General features: G+C 31.7%; 1 protein-coding gene across 26 annotated transcripts in view; it reads right to left on the minus strand.

Moving 5' to 3' along the window:
* Nucleotides 1–12,422: 12,422 nt before the first annotated feature.
* The window catches only part of LOC121119323 (Protein C kinase 53E), a 98,225-nt gene continuing 88,783 nt past the window's right edge, over nucleotides 12,423–21,864 (minus strand). For 14 of the 26 annotated variants that reach the window (XM_071889731.1, XM_071889720.1, XM_071889730.1 and 11 more), the window contains one exon: nucleotides 12,423–13,861. In XM_071889731.1, coding sequence (XP_071745832.1) covers nucleotides 13,709–13,861 — 153 coding nt within the window. In that variant the 3' untranslated portion in view covers nucleotides 12,423–13,708. Of the gene's footprint in view, nucleotides 13,862–18,602; nucleotides 19,169–21,864 lie in introns of those variants that run through there. The other 12 variants (XM_071889725.1, XM_071889718.1, XM_071889723.1 and 9 more) reach the window with 1 other exon arrangement.

Genomic DNA, 21,864 nt, shown 5'->3' on the forward strand with positions numbered 1-21,864 from the left:
ATCCTTTACAGGCTTTGGAAATGAGAAATTTTGACTTTATACTTGTTCCCCTGTGTTATTCATAATTAGATCCGCCTCTGTTGACAACCTCGGCTATACGGTGCCGGAAGCTTTGACAGGCCCGAGCGACCTCGTGCGGGTCCATCTTTGCTATTGTAATGTTTCTCGTTGTGCACTCTTAATTAACATTACCTGGATGGATAGAGTAGCCCAACAAAGAAATTACACCTTCCAACAAGGCAGTGTCGTGGCCCACAAGGCCAAAAAGTGCAAAATGTCTTGGCCACAAAATGTCTTCACTCTGCCCAGATTTTTGGCCTACAAACACCCGTACCTGAAACCATACCATTTCTATCCCTTGGGAGGGTCGAGCATGAGACCTGTGTTGAATATTATTCGTCTGTAGAGACCCCAAAGAAGTCCATTTCCCGTAAATGCCAAAGCTGGATCCGCACGAGATCGCCAAAGCTTCAAGTGCCTGGTGGTTGAGATTATCAAGAGAGGTATTTCTCATAATAAATAATTGAATATCATTAAATGTAGCTTTCAAATAATAATAAAATTATGATTCTACTCAATCTAGTTTGTTTGTTACAAGCCTATGAATATTTTCCCAATTTATATGGACCACCCTCTATATTTGATTATAACTTCACCTCTAAACATGGGAAACATGAAATAATTTTGAATTTTTCACGAATATATCAGGGTAACACTAGTTTTATTTTGATGTATTTTTTTTAATTGATAGAGTAAAGTTCGTCTGTATGCAGAGGACTTATTTTTGAGTGTGTTCTTAATATCCTAGAACTACATAACAACTTGATTTAAAAACTAACAATGTAGGTACGATCTTCATATTAAAAAAATCAACAAATATAAAATTTAAAAAAGATCATTTAAAAAAATATATAATTTAAAAAAAAAAAATCAAGGTCAGTTATACGATAGATGCTTAGTTGATAGTAAAAAGGGTTTGTATATCTTAATACAAGACGGAAATACTAAAAATATTTTTTTAAATACGTACTTTCGTATTTCTTATTGCATTATTCAATAAGTTTTTTCATAAATATCTTTTTAATTAATTCTATATATTTTATATTAAATGTAGAAATTTAAACTAAAGCATAATCTATACATATTAATATAGCAAAGTTCATCTGTTATATAAATTTATTTATTTTCAGCTCACTAATGTATATAATATACCTATTTTTGATTTAAAAAATAACAATGTAGTCCATTAATAAAATCTTGCAGGCATTTTGCATGTAGCATTGAGCGTACATACAGAAAACACTGTTTATAGTTGTTGTTTTTTGGCTAATTGTCGTATCTATATTTCAAATTTTAAAATCAATGCATCACAAAGGACGAAAATATAAATACTTAACGAGAGTTGCAGAGCAAAATTACTATATTTTTAACTAGAGTCACATAAACAGATATATACTTTTAGTAGAATGTCAAAATAAAAAGGAACTATGGTAACATAGCTCTATAAAATCCGTTCAACAAAAATAAAAAAGCAATAAAAAGGCTAAAAATTGTTCTAAGGGAAATAATTGATAAAATAAAAACAGCTAAAATCATTATACCATTTTTAAAAGATTTATGTGTAGCTTCACAACGGATAATACGCCAGAACGGTCATTGTCCAAGGAGCTCCGCTTTTCGTATAAAATCTGGTGAACCTTTATGATAATGGCGTTTATTAGTTTATCTTCATTTCCACTGTAGAAGGCTATAAAATGGCTTCTCTTCAAATTATAAGAGTCGTAATGTTCGTGTAGAAAGTTTTCAACAGCTGTGTACAAAGACCCAAGTGTGGTGCAATCAAATAAAAAATGATCACTTGATTCATCTTCGATTCAACAGAAAGAACATTTTCGTTTTTCTCAGATAAAAAATTTGACTCTTTCCTCTTGGGTACCAAAATGAATCCGGTACTTAAGCTGTTTCTCTGTTGAAGACAAAAGCGAACTTTTGAGAACATTTATACCTTTTTTGACGCTGAAATACTGTATATAGTGATCCCTCATGTATATCATCTACATATTTTGATCTAAAAAATAACCATGCACTCATATTAATTAAATATTGCAGGTATGCACCTGTAGCATCAAATACGTATCACTATTTTTCTTTGTTTTTGCTATTACTCTCTTATCAATATCATAATTCCGTGTTCAGGATATATACGCTGCTATGTAAAAATGAATTAACTCTCACATACTTTTTGTGTGTATCAAACAGGTAGTACTGTCTTTATTTGTGTTTGTTAGTGAACGCTACAGTGATTAAAGTACTCAATTCGTAATAAAAATGTTTTCTCATATTATAATAATTATTATTTTATTCTTGAGGAGAGAACATATATGAATGGATATAAGTATTGAGTAGTTACGGGTGAGTGTGCTCATGAAAAAATGGAGAGTAACAAATAGAATTTAGTGATGAGCTTTTTAGCCTACTGCTAATTCCACAGGGCAATCCCGGTTCATACCGCTTGTGAGGCATAAGATATGAGTGGACCTAAGCAAATGGAAGATTTCATTAATATTTACATACCAGTAGTTTATATTTTATACAACTTTTAACATATATTGCATATTAGCGGAGATTGAAGAGGTGAATAGACGAGAATAAAAACATAGAATGAAGTTAGAAACAAAGAATGAAAGTAGAATGAAGATAGAAACAAAGAAGGGTGTAGAAAAATAGCTAAAGATGGTAGGGTGTAGAAAGAGACAGGGGGAGAAGAGAAGAGGAAGAGACAGAGAGAAGGGAAAGGAGTATTAAAAGGAAAAGAAAAAATGAGTTGATAGGTATAGAGTACTTTAGTCTCTATACTAAAATATTCCAGGCTCATCATGACATTAGGTTTTTTTCCTCCAGCGGTAACTGTTATTCTTTCATTCTTGAGGAGAGAACATCTAAGCATTGAGTAACTACGTGTGAGTCTGCACATGAAAAACGGAAAGTAAGGCTAAAGGATTTTTGAGGTCTTATCTTTTACATTATTAAAACAACAACGTTCGTCTGTTCGTCTACACATACTAGGTACTACTGTAGTTATTCATAGATATAAAAAAGTGATGTTTGTCGAATTAGGCATACAACGAATGTGGAAACAAAGGAGCTGGAAAATTTTATGTTATTATTTTTTAAATAACTCCAAATAATGCCGGGAACACCCGCTAGTATAGCATCAATTACTTAATTACCAAAGTATATACATACATATATATTATTTTGCTATCTCATAGATGAAGGGAATTTGAAGTTTAAAAATTCGTTTCCCAGGATCTTGCAAAAGGGGCAATTACAGAAAGCCCTTGCTATCTTTCTCTCTTTATTTAATGAAGCATTAAAGCCACAAAAGAGAATTATGTAAGTGATATGAAAGGAAAATAATATGACTTATCATGTACAATAATATACTCTATGAAGATAACAATTTAAAAATAAACGAGTTCTGAAAACATCAGGCCAAAATATTAATCATATTTTCAGACTTGGTTTGCTCCTATTAATATAGAGTCAAAATAAATCCTTCAAAGCTCATATTACGTTCTTTGTGACTATAATTTATTGTCATCCAATGTGACTAAAAAAAAAACAATTTCCTGAAGGTGGGAGTTTGGGGAAGAAGTAATTTAGTATGTTTCATTTTATTTCAATGATTTATAACAAGGGTCACAATCTTTTGATTTAAGCCAAGTATGACCCGTTCTATTAAATTAATAGTTGCCAACGAGAATACAACTTCATAATACTTTTTTTGAAGAAGCCTTTGTCACATTGGCAAAAAATTTGGGCAACCAATCTTCACAGGACTCTATTGAGGCCTAATTTGTACCCCTAAGCGTGTTGGGCATAGACAGGAGCAGGTAGTAGTCATTTGATATTCATTCCGGACTTTAGGGTAGAGGCATAAGAACTTCCCATCCGAACTCCCAGAGATTCTGGCACGTCATCAAAGATGTGTGCTTCCAGGCATTGTCTTGATTATGTATTTTTGTCTCCTATTGACTAATACTGACTGCTTCTAATCGATCACCATCTTCAAACTGTCGAATTCTTCACAGTAGAGGGCAGAATTAAGCGGAGGAAAAATCGCTAATACCAATGTTGTGCAACAGGAACCGAAAGAGTATTGGACCTGTATATATCATAAATTTTCTTGGTCACTTTCGACGCGATTTTCGCTTTTAGGTAGTAGAAATATAAAATATCTGGAATTTTGACCTCCATACTTGACGCACGATAATTCACGACTGAACCGGCCAAGCACAATACTGTCCGAAAAAGTGTTTGTAATATACACTTACACCTTTACAGCACTTTATCGTATGATTAGATGTGACCAATAATGAACAAGATATACTTAGTTAAAAAAGAGGGAAATTTCCCTTTGCTTCTTATCAGTAAATCTTCAATCCATTTGTAGAAACTTGATCCTTCAGGGTCCGACAATATTTGATCATGAAACTTTATTATAAGTTATCTTTTACCTATATAAATATTTAAAGGACATTTTAACGTTAAACCACAAAGTTTCATTATTGTCAAGGTTAATAGAAATACAAGGTTAGACCATCATGTAATTGGGCTTTCTACAATTTTTAATTTGATGTATCGTAGCAACTGCTGGGCTTTGACGTTACTATTGCAAGAGTTTTCAACTTATTGTGTCGTACCGACCGCTGGCAAGAAAAACAGATTTTAATTAATTAATAGATTAATTAATTTGGGATCGGTATTTTACATGCAATGATTTGAGTGGAATCTCCAGGCTGAGCTTCTTGACTTAAAGGCCAGGAGGAAATTATAAAGGGATGCAGTCCAGTCATTGCATATTCCCTTTGCTTCTCCCAGTTTATATGAACAGAAATCCTCTAGATATATTTGTAAGGAGACTCGTGAAAGGAATGAGCTTGTGAAGTAACTATTGGAAGTAAGTAAGGTCCATGAAACCAGTATGGGCTCGAAAACAGAGACTGACAATTAAGGGATCATGGAAACTTGTAGCGGGATCTTCCGCTCTTAATAAAAGCCTTTGCCCAAGACGCAAAGCACTCAGATTCACGATTATAAATTTGAAAAAGGAGTCCTGTGTGAGGAAGCAAATGGGCTTATGTTTTGGGAGGGCAAACGCAAAAAAATGTGAAAAGAATACTTGAATTCTGTGAGCCTACAAGCATCTACCAACAATTTGAAGAGACTCTTTCCAAACAGATACAAGTGCCTTTTTCATAGCACCATTAAAAACCCCTATAATACGTCATATTTGATTATCTTATTTAAAATGAGATGAATTATGTATGTAAATAAAAGGTGCAAATGAATGTATATTGTACACTTTGTTAGATATTAATCTTGAAAGAATAAAATATTCCCTTTCAAACACCTACATGGAAAATTATACGTCTTATGCATTCAATGGTTGTTTACATACAAAGATGCTTCAAATTTATTGACCTCATTCATATCTGACATTTATTATGATCTCCTTATTTGCAACTTTGATTAAGGAGTTTACATTACATTAGGCATATGTATGTACATAAATAAGCAAATCTCCAATAGACCTTAATACAACACTTGAGAATGTTTTTACGTCTTTCAAAAGCATAGTCAATCCACATAATATGTATATAGGAGGGATCTCCAACCTTTTTTCCTCTGATGACTACTTTTACAAAATAAAAATAACTAAGAGCGACTCATCTCTTTAAACATTTATTCTCAGATCAGACACACACACTTGTCGCTAACGTTTCTAAAACAAAATAATGTCTGCCACTCTAGGTGAAAAACCGCTTTTTAGTTTGTACATTTTTCGTCATCTTTACCAATTAAGGCCTAATATTTAACAATTATCCGGATTTGAACAACTCTGTCTATTGGAGTGATATTTTTATAATGAATATATAAGTCTCGAAATTGGCACATATATTATCTGACTATTGCTAACCAATTCAGTTTTAACATGTATAAAAGTATAGTATAAATCGTAAATTCTTTAATTTTTGTCTAAACAAGAAAAAAATTGATAATGCCTCCCTCATATCAAAATAAAATTGAAAGAAAAAAAGGATCTACGAGTCTTAAAATTTGTACATATATCCCCTTATTATTCTTCTAATATATCGCATAAAAAAGTATGTCTTGAAAAAAAAAGTCAAAAATGTCGTAACACTACGTTCAAAATGTGAGATGCGTCATTTTTGAACTTATTCTTATGAATATAGCTAAAAATATTTTTATTGAAAGTACTTAATATCTAATCGTTATAAAAATACAGTAATATTTAGCCAAAGGCCTGTAGGTGAGCTGTCGCAGAGCCCAGATCTCTATCCCCTAGAATATTCAATCCAGAAGCCCGTGTAGTTCAAGTCCTTTAAGAGACGTCATAACAACAAACAAGCCCTGAAGACCTCTATCAACAAGGCCTGGGCCTCCATGAGTACCGAGCACAGCCAAAGGGCTTACAGCGACTGGATCTCAACATCAATTCTCAGGGTGGATACATTCCCTGAAACATGTTCTTTGGTTTTGAATTAATAATTAATAGTAAACCTTTTTCCCAATTCACCCAGGATCCTGCCATGGACTTCATTACTTTTGTGTGTAAATGGGTAAATAATAACGGTTGAACCGGTAGAGAGATGATCTGAATAAGAAGTGGACACCGTCGTAGTTTTCCGAAACATGTTAGAAAGTTACAATAATTATTTTATGCTTCTCCCTTTATTGGATTATATTTTTCTTTATGGAACTCTTCAGGTTTTATAAAAGTATAGGATGATTCTATACAAGATCTGGAAGGATTAATCGATAAAGAATCCATTGTTTTTGTCAACTAACTTTCGGCTTCAAAAAATTTCCCTTACTTTTGCTCAATATAAGCACACTATGTATTTATCTCTATGGTACAAGCTTACCCCTTATTAGCAGAGTAATGAAAAAGGCCCTTCCCTGTGAGCGTTGATCACTTCCAAATCATGTTATTTGTTTGTTATTTAAAATTGGATCATTAATATTTTTTAATTATCCTAGAGGATACATTCAATAAATATGTTTTGACATTAGAAATGAGTTTAAAAAAATGCTGAAATCATATTCTTCGAGTTAACATGGTGTCACTCAGGTTAGAGGTCAAGAACAGGTAAAGGTTTTTTTATTTTTCAAAATGAGAACACTTCCGTTCTAGTATGATGCCACAAAAGACAAAAGAGATAAAAAATCTCGAAGAAGTTGTTCATCGTTAACAAGGATCTCGTTTTCATCAACTCTTTTGAAAAATCTTTCAATGACAATTGGAAATACACCCCTGAACGACTCTGTGTGTTCTGTACGCAACATATTACGGCTGTTACAGTATGGGGTTGTACCGAATACAATCATACATATTATTACATATATAAATAAACTGGAGCAATTGCGTTGGCTACAAACTGGAATATATATTTTGGGTCAAAAATATTGATATAATACATACAAATCCGAGTCAAAAGAACTAAAGCATCATCCAAAAGAAATGGAAAAAGAAATAACGACTTAGAAAATGATAAAATGCTTCCCAATTATCGAAAATCCAGTGGTATGGAGAAGGGGGTAATTTAGATAAATGTCCTAAGTTAGCATCACGATACCTCGTAACTAGTGTTATATTTGTATAAAGTAAAATAATAATTTCGACAGTTGGGGATATCATGACAGTAAATCGATCTGGATCATTACCGAAAAATGGTGATATCCTCATCTTTTTCAAAAGAAAAAAATAATAATATGTGTATATTTTATATCATTCTTTTTTTTTTTTTGGAAAATAAGTTTTAAAATAATAAAATATCGCAAAAAAAAAATGGAATTTGGAAAACTACATTCGTTCTATTAAACAATATATTTTCCTGTTATACTGTACCGAACCGTGGGTTAAGCGTCCGATCCCACCCCTACAACAAATGTATCCATTTAAAATCATAAATTCATATCCGGTAAATAAATTGAAAATACAGTACGTAAAATTTTGGATTTTTCATAATATTCTTAAATCCATGCACATTTTTAAAATCAAGAAGCCCATCAAGAATTTGGATAGATATACACGTAACACATCGGTCAAAAAGTCAAAGGCCTACATAGGAAAAAAACATTTTTTTGCCAAAATTCCTTTTTATTATCAACATAATATCTTTTTGAGCGATACAATCATTCCAACGATTCTCTAGCTGTTCGATACCACGAGTGTAGAACGATTTATCGAGACCTTCAAAATATGCTGCAATTTCGACAATCACTTCCTCATCTGAGCCAAATCTCTTTCCGCAGAGCATCTTTTTGAGTTCTGCTAAGAGCCAGTAGTTCCTAGGGGGGGGGGGCAATCTAGGAGAATAAGGTGAATCTGGTAGCAATTTGAAACCCAATTCGACCAATTTTGTGGCTGTTTTTATTGGCCTGTGACACGGTGCATTTTCTTAGTGAGAGAACACCTTTTTCTTCATCAAATGAGTTATTTTCTGTGTAATTTCGGCCTTCAAACGATCCAACAAACCAATATAATAGTCATTGTTGATTGTTTTTCCATGTTCCATGTAGTCAATGAATAAAATTCCATCGAATCCCAAAATATAAAGTCCATCACCTTCCCAGCCGATATTTGAGTCTTTGGACGGCTTTGTCCGTCTGCACACTACTCATCAGACTGCCGTTTTGATGAAGTGGTGAATCCATGTTTCATCCATTGGGATGTACTGACACTATTTAGATTTTAATCGGAACAGAGCTCATCAAGGTGGTTCTCTTATCAGTTTAGTGGTTCCAGTTCTTGAACTGTTAGAACCAGAACCTACAAAGTTGAACCGAGACTACAATATATTGTTTATCGATCTTGGCTCTAGATTATGGATCCAGGTCCGCTACTAAGCTTGTCAGGAAACATAATATTTCTGAAGCCAGAGTTTCCCAAACTTTACTATGCCAATGCTCCCTTAAACTAATACATTTTTAGTTCCCTTTACACAAGTCATATATGTGTAGATTGTAAACATTCCCCGATTCTCTATCTTTCTGGGGCCGCTAGCCCCCCTCACGGCCCCACTTTCAAAACCATTGTCTTAAGCAAATTTAGTTTTATAGGCCACTGCTAAAACCTGGGAAACTACACACTCTACTTATAAAATAGCTGGAGCTCTGTTTGTATTTAATGAAATTTCCTAGACTCAAATTTTCAAGCGACGTTCCTTTCTTCAAATGCCTCTTACCAAAACTGAGACTGTATAAAAAAGAACCAAGGCAGAAGACTGGAACCTAGACAGGTTAACTAAAAGAACCGAGACCAATATAACCGCTGAACCTGAACCGGGAAAAACCATGGAACCCATTGTTCAAATGAACAACACATTTGCGATCTATCAAAAACAAAAGCAAGCAATATTCAAAAATGATCTATCTATATATTTATTATTAAATTATTAAAATAAATCCTTTAGAGGAGCAACAAATTGCGCATGAAGTCACAAAAAGTTTCTTTTAAATTGAAAAAAAGATGTACCATAAATTAGATGAGGGCTTTAAACAATACTTAACATTCTTGGGTATCTCAACTTTTTCCATAAATTTGTATATATTTCTCACCATTGATTCAAATTAGTCAATTAAATATTGGGGAGTGGATATTTATGAAGTAAATTAATTGATGGGGAAATTCTAGTTTTCTTAATTTTTATTCAAGATTTCCTTTGAGTTCCAGCCAAATAATGGTGATATAAAGAATTAGTGTGCCCAAGACTTTCAATGCACAAGTATATATGAACCAATAATAATTAGCATCAATTATACAGATTATCTATGCAAAATCAAAGAGATACAATATAAGAAATGCATTAAATATTATGACAGGAAAAAGGAAATTAAACATCAATTAGAAAGCATTGGAGAGTGAGTTGAAATTGAAGAAGAATTGAGCAAATAATTTAGAACAATTATTCAATATTTAAAATCTTAACAAATATGTAATACTGTCCTGTTAATAGGGATAGGGATTTTTTTAAAGAAAAAACTGCTGTGTCATTTTGCTTTGTAAAAATTATGTTTATTCTTGGAAAGATCGTTGTAGTTATAATATCTCTCTTCGAAAAAAGTATTCGTGTCTACCTTGAGGAAGAGATAGGACAAGTCCACATTTTCTCGTGTCCGGGTCAGTTGAGATTTTTAGACGTAAATATTTGAGTAAATATGGGGTACCCAAAGTTTTGGGTTCTAGATCCGAAACCAACATTACATGGATAATTTTTTCGAATTTTATCAGTATTTTACCAAAAGTTCAGATCTAAAAAAATGGGATAAAGGTTAGGCTTACATTTTTACTGATTACTGATACAGAAACAAAAAATAACTCATTTTATTGCTATTATAACATAACTATTAGAATTACCTCAATACCTTTATTGTATATCGCAACCTCTCGTCTGAAAAGATAGAGAAAAGGGCCCAAAATTAGTTGGTAGTTGGCCAATTGCTTCAACCAGGGAGTTATTATTCAATAATACTTGATAACTGTTTACAACTGCATAAAAACAGGTTCCTATCCAACCAATCAATGTTAGAACACTCATTTTAGGAAAAGAAGAAGAAACTGACAGCTAAATACAGTGTACATTTTGTGCTTGTGCATGAGGTAACGGTGATCCTTAAAAGTTCAGGTACCCGAAGCCAGTTTAGATCTCGGATCTTTTCGGATAATACAACTTTACTTATAACTTAACGGATTCTTTAGATCCGTGTCCAAGAACCGTCTTATATATACCTTGAGCTGTATTTGTTTAAAACTTGTATCTATCATACAGTTATCTTAGATATACAAAAATAAACTTTTTTCTGCCAATCAACATTTTTTGTTCTACATTCTATTATTAAAAATTAAAAGGGAAGAAGAGATAGCAATAGCCAGTTGAATCGTCTTGGATTGCTGCAATTCAAATGAACAATTATTGCTGCAATGCAAATGCATACTTATGAAAATTTAATCTGTTCAATAAAGCCAAATAGTGCAATTGTAGATCTAATATTTTGAAGTGTTCATAAGCATTCTATTGAAGCATTGGATATTACGCAGGATACTAACTTATTTGGAAGTAAAGTAATTGTAAAGTTGTTTTCTAGTTGGTGCATATATTAAGCGATCTTATCTTTAGGCAATTTATGAGAAGGTTAATTTATTGACATCCCATCACACTTTCAATATCATCTCCCATAATAATACATACTTTTTTGTATATAATTACAGTATTTTTCATGTTATTTTAAACGTAGAAGGCAATCCTCTATATAGTAGTAATTCATTTTCTACACCTAAAGTCATATAAATGGCAGCTGATGATAATGGTTCTTTTAATTCCAGAGTACTATAAGTTTTTTTAACATCTATGTATAAAGTCCGTGTACTCAGGAATGATGAATAGTAATACGGATGATTTGTTGGGGACATGTAAGTACTTGTTGGACCCAGAGTAAAATTGAGGATCGACATCGGAGTAACTCATACCTATTTGTGATTATTTTGTTCCTCTCGTAGCTGGGTCTACTGTCATGACTGCTACGCTCCTCCTCTCCCAAATATTCTTTCAATTATCAAGGTGAAAATGTAACTTTTCGCTTTGTTTTATTTTTAGCATACCCCCATGTCATATATTATACAACTATAGCTATAAGTGAAGACCTTGTAGTTTCCCTCTCATACGGAGTTGGCAATTAAAATCTGAACACTTTGAATTTCAAACTTGAACAAGATATAATTAATTAATTAACAATATAATTTCAAGCAAATTAATGCTATAAATAGATGTGGATCTCAGCTCTCTTAATCATTAATGCAGCCGACCTTAGCGGCAATTATGGTTTCCAGACGGTGAAGGAAGGCCTGGCACCCTCTGCGGCTGAAGTAATCTGTCATGGTGTCACAGTGCTGCCTGACAGTGGCTTTGAGGGCCTTTATAATGGACACTGCAGGCCTTCCCCTCGATATGCACGAAAAAGGTGTAGTCGAGGGGGTTGGCATTAGAGCTGTAGGAGAGCAAAAAGTGTCAAAAAAGAGTTCAAAGAGTCTTGCAATGGAAGAGATGAGTTTCTTTCGTTGTTGGTATCAAAAGTAGCCTCTCCAACCTCACAAGGTTCTTTCCACCCACTTTTTTTTGTAGCTTTCTAGACAGTTTGGTGGCAAATACAGTGAAATATAAATTAATTTCAAGCATTCAACCTTCATTAATTATTGAATTAGTAAGTGCTCTGATTCAAATCCAGACCCCCCTCACTCCGCAAGCCTAATCTAATACAATGTGTTATAATAGTTGTACTGCACAAAACTATCCCAAATATATTTTTCAAAATCGTAACCCATTAGAAAAACTATATAGCGAACAAATGTATGTATTTAATATATAACTATGCATATTTATTTGAAAAATCAAAGAACGGAAGACAAAATACTTAATAGGATTTGTTGTAAATGAAAAATGGAGCATCAACAAAAATACTCACAAAAATATAACAACAAAAAATAAAATAATAGGTCATGAAACATTCATACATTTTGGGGGATAATTTATTTTATAATTAATAAAGTGGTTTGATTTACAACTTTTTTTCGAATTTAGATTACGGCTAGTGGGGAAAAGTGTCATAGGATATTTTAATTACCTATATAAAATTGCATTGTCCCACGAGGTCATTTTTAGGACGCACATCAAGCTCGAATTTAAAAAATAAAAAAAAGGCAAGAACTCTTTACTCCGTGAATATAGATACTAAAAAGACATTTTTAGTTATTTCGCATAAAATAATTTTGATGGACATTTTCTTAACCTATAACAAATTTTTATTACGTTTTTTTTTTCTAAAATTGTCCAATGGAACAAAATAGTTAGGACAATTTGATGATCTCTGTATAGCACGCATCCTTCTTTTACATTTTCAGAAAGACATTTTTTATCTGTAGTGTATTTTTAGAGAAAAACTTAAAGATGAATTACATAACTTTTGTCTCCTTTCAAACTCTGAGCCAGATGTGCCACCTATCGATGACATGATAAGACAATGAAATCCCCTATCACAGCTTTTTTTGAACTAGTCGTAATCGAAATTCGAAAAAAGTCAAAAAGCAAACTACCTAATGATTAAGTAGGTTTATATTTAATTAAAATGTTGGGGGAAGTACATGTCATTAATTCAATATGGAGGAAATCGCTTCGAAAAATATTGAACGATTATTTACTATATGTAGAGTTTATATCAAAAAAGGGGACAGAGAGGGCAGAAATGGCTTTCATACAAGGTGTAAAAGAGGGGAGGAGGGAAGGTTTTTATTTCTTTAACAGATATAATAATATATATACTATTTGTAAGAACATTGATATTTTTGGTTATTGGCAAAATATATATATGTACAATGGAGGTACATGTATGATAAGTAGTACAGAGAGATGTGAAATCACACGCCTAAAAAATAGTTGGATCTTTTCTATTAAAATAAGTATTTCTTTATTTTTATCTAAAAACGGTAACTAAGATTTATTTATTTATATATATCTTTTTTATCTTTATGGTTTTTTGGTAGTCAAAGAGGATATGAAAAGAAAAATCAAAGGATCAAGGAAGAATAACCCAACATTTTGAGTACCAGACCTTCTTTTTCTTCTCTTTAAACATGTTGAACAAACTCTGGATTCAAAAAAGAGAATCCCGCAAATTCATTTTGATCCAGATTCATCATAAATAGCTTATCTGTAGGAGTTAAGTCCGTTTTCTCTGATGTAAACTGCCGATCAAAGTTGCCTACATCCTTTCGATGACGCTATTCAAAAGAAAAAAAGAAGGGAGAGAGGGGAAAAAATCAATTAGTAACACGCAACCTTGTACTCTATAAATATATACATAAATGTTTAAATATCAAATACAGCATACTCCAAACAGACTATATAATTGGTATAACATATATGTGGGAATTATATTAAATCTACTGAAAAGTTCTTACGATAACACATAGAGGGTGCCACTAATATTTAGTCATATGATTTTTAGTTAGTATCAAATACCAGACGATACGTGTCCAAGTTTGTAAGATATCGGACAATTGGTTCGTGGGATATATCATTGTGAGTGAAGCAACTTTTATTTTTGTTAAACAAATGGATAAAAAATAATTTTGTGTCTTCACAATGCATTCCTTTTTGTTGAAAAAAAAAAAACTTTTATAGACAAAACTAGGCTGAAAAAACATTATTTGTACTCCGCACCAGCGGAAACAACCTTGAAAAATGGTTTGCCAAATTTGAATGAGGCAAAATGAGCATTGAAGACTAGTACACGTAGTGGAGTCCGAAAAGAAAGTTTCCAACAAAACATCAAAAAAGTCTACAACATAATTTTCAATGATCGACATAGCTGAGACTCAACAGACAGAAAAAGAACATGTTGGACATATCATGTGTGAATACTTGGACATACAAAAGCTGTGTGCAAAGTAAATGCCGGAAGAAGCTTACAATCGATGAATAACAACGTATTCATTATTCTGAGGAATGGTTATCTTAATTCAACTGAAATAAATGTGAATTTTGTAGAAGTGATGTTATTAGGGATGAAGCATAGCTCCATAAAAAAAACTCCCAAGTTCAATCGCCAGGTCATGGCATAGAACAAGATTCGGCAACCTATGGCACGCGGAGGCATATTCACTGGTACGCACAACTTAGACCATATTCCCTTAGTTTGTGTGTGTTTTTTACCATTATTATTGATTAGAAAAGTTGAAGTTGACACTACATGTCTCAAAGGTTGCCTACCCCTGGCGTAGAAAGACACAACAGCTAGCGAGCAAGATTATGGAATCAGTATTCTAGGTTGCACATGGTATAATATTCATTAATTTCCTCGAAAAAGGTCAAACCAACAACAGCGAAAGTACATGAAATAGGCTAGTAATTGCTTCCTCATACAATGGATTCTTCAGATCTGGCTCCCCATAACTTTTTTCTATTTGCAGACTTAAAAAGAATGTTCGCCGGGGAAAAAATCAAAGGTATTGAAGAGGGTATCGCCGCAACGGAGGCCTATTTCGAATTTTGTCGATTAAAATGTTCTATATGTTAGCCTAAGAACTTGTCAGCCGACCTCTTAAGTGCTACAAACTGATTATTTAATTTTTTTCATATGATTAATTTACAGGGCCGCAATCATAGAGGGACTATCGCCTAATGTTTATTTTATTTATAGTATTTTTCGGTATATTAATGGTAAGTCATCCAGAGGCACTCCAACCCGCCATATTATATCTCCTCATAACAAAATCGCGATTACATCCTAATATTGTCTTGGGTGGATTTGATAAACTTTCCATAACTTCCTCAGGGGTTATCGAAACCCCCGTTTTTTTAAATATAAAAAGTTTTTGTGGAAAAAAATGAGTGTTCCATTATAATTGACCATGGATGTTATTTTTTTTTTTATGAAAGCAACAAGGGAAAGAAAAATAATTCACAAATTTCTTGAAAAGATCCTCAAATTTTGCTCGTATTAAATTTAAAATTAAAGTTTTACCTCATAAGTTTCTTCTCCTCCTAATTCAATAATATATTGCTTAAAATATAATATCCTTATTATTAAGAGGTTGCGATAATTGAATTTCCACAATCTTCTATTGTTGTCTCCAATTTCGAGATGGAAAGAGAAAATATGGCGTCCGGGCAAGCTTATACAATGTATCCCGTTTTGCTTACTTTACAATATTATGTGCAAAAGCATTTTTATTTACATGTTGTTATATTATATAAGTATTATTTGAAAATAAACGCAAAAATATCCCGCAGAGAAACGAATATAATTGAAATAGAGTTTTCTTTTCCTCAAAAGAAAAAAAAATCATCACAGATGTTATAGTACTTATGTACATATATACATTTGTCATCAGTAAGTTGACAATTTGTCATATGATCTTGATGCAAGGCATTTTTTACATGTTGAAAAATACAAATAAAGTCTTCCATAATAATGGAACACCTAATAAAAAAATTCAACTGTATTGCATCTCGCAACCTTTCATCCAAAAAGAAACAGGGCACAAAAACCGTTGGTAGTTGTCTAATTTTTCCCCCTCTGGAACTCTAATGTTATATAAATATTGGGATTTCGTTAAAGTACATTAATGCGAAATAGTTATAACTCAACTAATCAAAAATTAGAGCCCTGACTAGGGGAAAGAAAGAGAAACATCCAACAACTGACAATAAAATACATGTATGAATGTACATATTTGAACTCCTTGCTACTGAAAGAAAGGAGAAATGATCCATAGTTACTGAAGGAAGTGTAAAGAAATAAAAAAGCAATTTGAGAACTTTCTCCATAAGGGATATACAAAATATTGGGAAAAATTGATTTTACACTTTCTTCTATCTTTCATAGAACTTTTGATTTATTAGATGTTTCTTTCTACCACACAACAGTGCATGTTTCACAATGGAAAATTTTTGCTGACGTCACTGACTGCATCAATAACAGAAAGCAATATTAAAAGCAGGTTAGAGGCATAAAGTGGATACATAATAAACAAAATGGTTAAATTGCACAAAATTCTTGGAAAAACTTGGTTAAAAAAAGACTTAACACTTGCATTTAATACAACATGACGTTGAAAAAAGAACGTGATACTTGAATTAAATCAAATTAATCAGATGTAAATATTACTTTAAATTGACAAGATAATAGGTGAAGTAAAATGTTCTGAGCGGGTTTTTTTCGCTTTATTTTGACAATCAAATTAACATTGTTAGGATTATCCGATTTAGATGGTTCCAAACGGGTTTCTGCCTAATCTTCAGTTCATGGGAAATGGAATAAGTCCTCACATCCCGGCCCAACTCGACAATTTCCATTAGTTTATCGACATTTTCTACGTCTGCAAGCGTACTTTAAGCTTTTTATGTAATGTATTAGTCTTGAGATATATATCACTAAAGACATTCAGCGAAAAACACTCAGAACTTTTTACTTAACCTAATATTTGCCATTAAAATTGCTCCAGATGGATCAGGTACAAGAAAACTAGAATCTTTAGCGAGAAACACTGTATTTTCACAAATTTAATAGTAAATTTATTGTGTACCCAATATAAAAGGTTTTTATTCTTATAAAATTTGGTTGGTTATGCCCCCAGATGGACAATATTAGCAATAGTGATGTTACGTCAAAACAATCTATATGTATCTTCATACAGCATGTAAAAGTGGATTGATTATTCAGCAAGAAGGACCTTTGTTTTCCCAATAATCAAATAATCCTTCTCAATTACAGTCTGATTTTTTATAGGCTTAAAGAGTCATTTTCCTCGATTTTCCGTGTTTTGACGTTAGGGCTTAAAGGAAACACCGTACTTTGAATTACATTTAAAGTATGTTTAAATATGGTAAATCAAGCAATATAAGAGGTTTTTCTCAATAACATTAAAATGTACATTCCATACCTTTTTCAGCTGTCAAATTTTTAATTACTCTCCACCACAATAATGTTCTTAATGTTGATTGTTTGCAATCGAAATGGATCAAGCTATGACAAGCTCCTTATTATTTAGTATAAAATAGTCCCAACAGCTGGAAAGATTTTTCCTTTCTCTATATAAAAAGTTAAACTTCCTTACTCTGACAGTCATTTACAAATACCTAAATCAAACCGTCTCTTAAAACTATCTCCAAATTACAGTATTAGTCATCCTCAAAAAATCCTGCAGAAAATTGTTGTTGGCTAGAGAACTATGGTTATTGGAAATAAGGAATTTCAATATAAGAGGACATAGAGGATATATTTTCACTGCATACTCCCTGAAATATTCGAGTACACCAAATGCTTAGTCTAAACACAAAATAATTATAAGTATGAGTAGTCAGACCAACAGTCCACAAAAATAAAAAAAATAGAAATGTGAAAAGGGTCAAAGTCCCGACGAGCGTATATGTTGGTAACCTGCAAAATATTAGTGATTTTATTAATTATTCCTACCTCTTTTAAAAATTCAAACGTATAAGTAAGCATGGAACTAGTTTATCACAGTGGTTCTTAACCTTTTCCTCTCTAATAGTATTATTAATTAAGAACCACTGGTCTATAGTTTATAGTAATCTCTGTTAGCAGATATGTCGTCTCACAGAGTTACAATATTTTTATACATAGCATTCTCACAGGCTTGAGGTTTATGCCCGCCACGAGTTCAACACTTTCAACATATCCAATAATGATTTTTGATTTTGTAAAGACCGAGTCATAATGTCATAAACATGTTTCTTTCTTCGATCAGTTTCTTTAAAAGTATATTAGTAAATGTTGTCCACATAAAGCCTCTTATTTCTTTTGAAAGCAAGAAATGTCCAATTTTATTCTCCTAAAAAGTTTCCAAAAAAGTAAATATTATGTACAAAGATAGAAAAAAAAAAAGAAGAGAGGCTTTCAGCCATAAGGGAAGAAATAATAACTGAATTACTCAAGTCAATATTGACCATTTTCAATTACCTCTGAAATGACGGAACATACTACTTTTATCATCATTAATGTAAATATTTGCGAATATATTTCATAAAAATGCATAGAAAGGAGAGGGGGGGGGGATGCTAAAAATATAAAACATGCAAAAGGGGTTTGCTCTTCTTTTGGGAAATAGATGCTTAAAATAAAGAGTCTCACATTAAAATAAAGAAAACTCGGCAGAGTAAAATTTAGTTAAAATAATATAAATATAATATAAACTATTCAAAGTATAATATGTAGGCTTCATGCATGAATAAATTGTGACGTGGTGAATGTTTGTATGTGCTTCTGCCTGTCTCTGTCCTCTCTGTAACGTCTTTTTTTTTTTTAATTAACAAAAATGGTGCAAATCCTTTCGAATGAGATTTTGTGCAGTTTGTTATAATTAATATTAATATTATTATTTTGCATGTGTAACCATGGATTAAGAAGGATAGATGAAGGAGGAATTGACACAAGAGAATCCCAAAAACTCATCCCCTTTAGCGTGAAGAAGAATAAATGCGGAGTCTGTCGTAGGAGGAGTATCTTGAACGTTATACTTTTTGAAATGAGGGTCAAAGTTCTCTCCTAGTCTAGGATTAGTCTGTGATGGATAAAAAAAATAAATAATAATAAAATGAAAAAAATGAATATAAAATATGTAGAAATGAATCCACTCGGAAGTCGTGACACAGGTGTAGACATTTATTAATTAGAAAGGGTTATTCATATTATTTGAAAGAGAGCAGGAGAAGAGTTTTGCCAAATATAGGTGGAAATATTCCATTATAATTATATACGTTGTAAAGGATAATTCCGTAGTCAGATACATAATGGGATTAATATATATTACAGCTAATTTAGAATTAGAATTGATAACTATAATAATTATTGCATAATATAGTGCCTCTCAAACTGTGAACTATGTCCTACAAGGAAAACACGAAGTAACTCCAAAGGGTTTTTTTTTGTATGTCTTTTGAAAAAAAAAAAATCAAAAAATATTTTTTGGGGAAAAAATTCAAGAATTAAACTTCAAACATAATATTTTTTTTTAAACCATAGCAGTTTACAGAAAATTAAATTTGTTAGAAAAATATTTAAAAAACCATAGCTATTGACAAAAAATCAAAATTTTTGGAGAAAAAATTTCAAATATTAATTTTTTTCCAAAAAAAATATAAAACCACAGCGCTATTCACAAAAAAATATTTTTTTTGGAATTCAAATTTCAAAAGTAAAGTTTAAATATAGCATTTTTTTTAAATTAATTTCAAATATTAAATTTTTCAAAAAAATTTTACAAAATCTATAGCTTTTGACAAAAAAAAAATATAATTTTTTGAAAAAAAATTCAAAAATGATTTTTTTTAAAGTAAAAAAACAATAATTCCTTAATTTAAAGGGGGTTACAACCCCTCCAGCCCACTTCCTGTGGACGCCGCTGATAATAATTAAGATTGTACGTACAGTTGTTTCCGCGTCTACCAAAAGTGAAAATTTATGTTAGAAAAATATCTCCTTCAAATCAACTTAGGTATTTTGGAAACAATTAAATGTTGTTGACTTATGAGAGTTTTAAAGTCCATATACATAATTTACATTTCCTTTTCTAAGAGCGACTAGGCCCGAACCTACGCACATTGAGTTCAAGAGAATAAATTCTCCCGTGCGTATTGCCCATTGAGCTATATCGTTCCATAGATGTATTTCATCTTTTGCTCTGTCGTTGCAAGAGAACTAATAAAATAATTGTAAAACCCAAGGAATTTTAAAAATTGTTTGTTAGAACTGCAAATTTCGGAGAAAAAAAAACCCAAACAAACAGAATCATCATTTCAACTTTCCTTAAAGAAAAATACTTTTTTGAGAAAAATAAATGACCTTAATTAAAAGAATATAAAAACTATTAAAAAATTATCTTTATTAATCAAAAACGAGATTGAAATCTCACCCTTTTTATAATGAAGGATCAAATGCTAAGGTTAAAGTGGAAGGGCGGGTTAACTTCGCAAGTTTGAGAATCACTAGTATAGATATACGTGCACACACTAAGAGAAAAATAATTTCAAATTGTTAAGAAATAAATACAAATTAATTTTCCCTTCATTGAAGATGTGATTTCTTTCATTTTCAATTCAATGGCTGTATAAATATATAAAATTACAACTATACATACATATTATATTTATGAAGCAAAATAAAAATTCCCCTGAGGCTTTTATAATAGGCTTGAACATTATTGTATATACGTACTACGTACATTGAATATAGCTATCAATTATCATCATACTACACATATACCTGATATAATTGAATATGTTCATGAGCCAATAACTATTGGATGTATGTATATTAGACTGTATCGTAATTTAAAGAGTTTGGAATTTGGTCCAGCACAATATTTTTATTTTGCATTTTATTTATCCATGTTTATTGTAAATACTATTTACATAAATTAAAGGAAGCTAAATGATATTTTTAACTATTATTTTCAATTTAAAAGAATCATCATCGGAATTTTTTACTAGAATCGCAACAAAATCGGCATTAAGATTATTTTTTTTAATGGTCCCATCACTAGTTACAACAAACCTCTTTGTACCAACAGTTACTCATGAGGAGTGAAATTTGATTCATTGAAAGTATAAGATTCAAATAATAATGTTAGAGTAAAAACAGTAAAAAATTAAATCCATTATTTCTAAAATATTGATTTTCCCCAAAATTATTTTTATCTATAAAAGTAACAAAAATAATTAATTTTCCTACACAACAGTCTCTATGATATCATGCAATTTGATGTCTATTTGTGGGTGTGTCTTTTTGGTATAAAACAAAAAAACTCACCACAACTCTCCATATCTGTTTTTGCTGTAACTTACATATGTGTAGAAGCAGTATAAAAAGATCCTAGAAATACTTTTTCGTCAGAACTTATTTTATGAAATTAACTTTAGCCGCAAGATCTTTAAATTATATTTGTACTATTTTTCGATTAATTAATTAGGAGTCGCGCTATTAAAGATTATATTTGGACACTATTTATAGATTATTAAGCAATTTTCCTTTAATCAATCCTGATTTTTGTATGCGAGAAGTTGGGATAGAAAGAGAAAATATTCTATCCCAGCATAACGAAGGAACGCTCTCAAGAACTCATAAATGGTTACTAGTGATGGGACGATTAATTGGAATTGGAAATCGGAGAATAGGGTATTTTTCTGGAATTAGAATCGGGAAAATAATGTTTCATTTGCGATTCCAATTCTTATTTAATTACTGGTATTTAACTATTTA

The sequence above is a fragment of the Lepeophtheirus salmonis genome, chromosome 6 (genome assembly GCF_016086655.4).
Source record: "Lepeophtheirus salmonis chromosome 6, UVic_Lsal_1.4, whole genome shotgun sequence".
Lineage (NCBI taxonomy): Eukaryota > Metazoa > Arthropoda > Copepoda > Siphonostomatoida > Caligidae > Lepeophtheirus > Lepeophtheirus salmonis.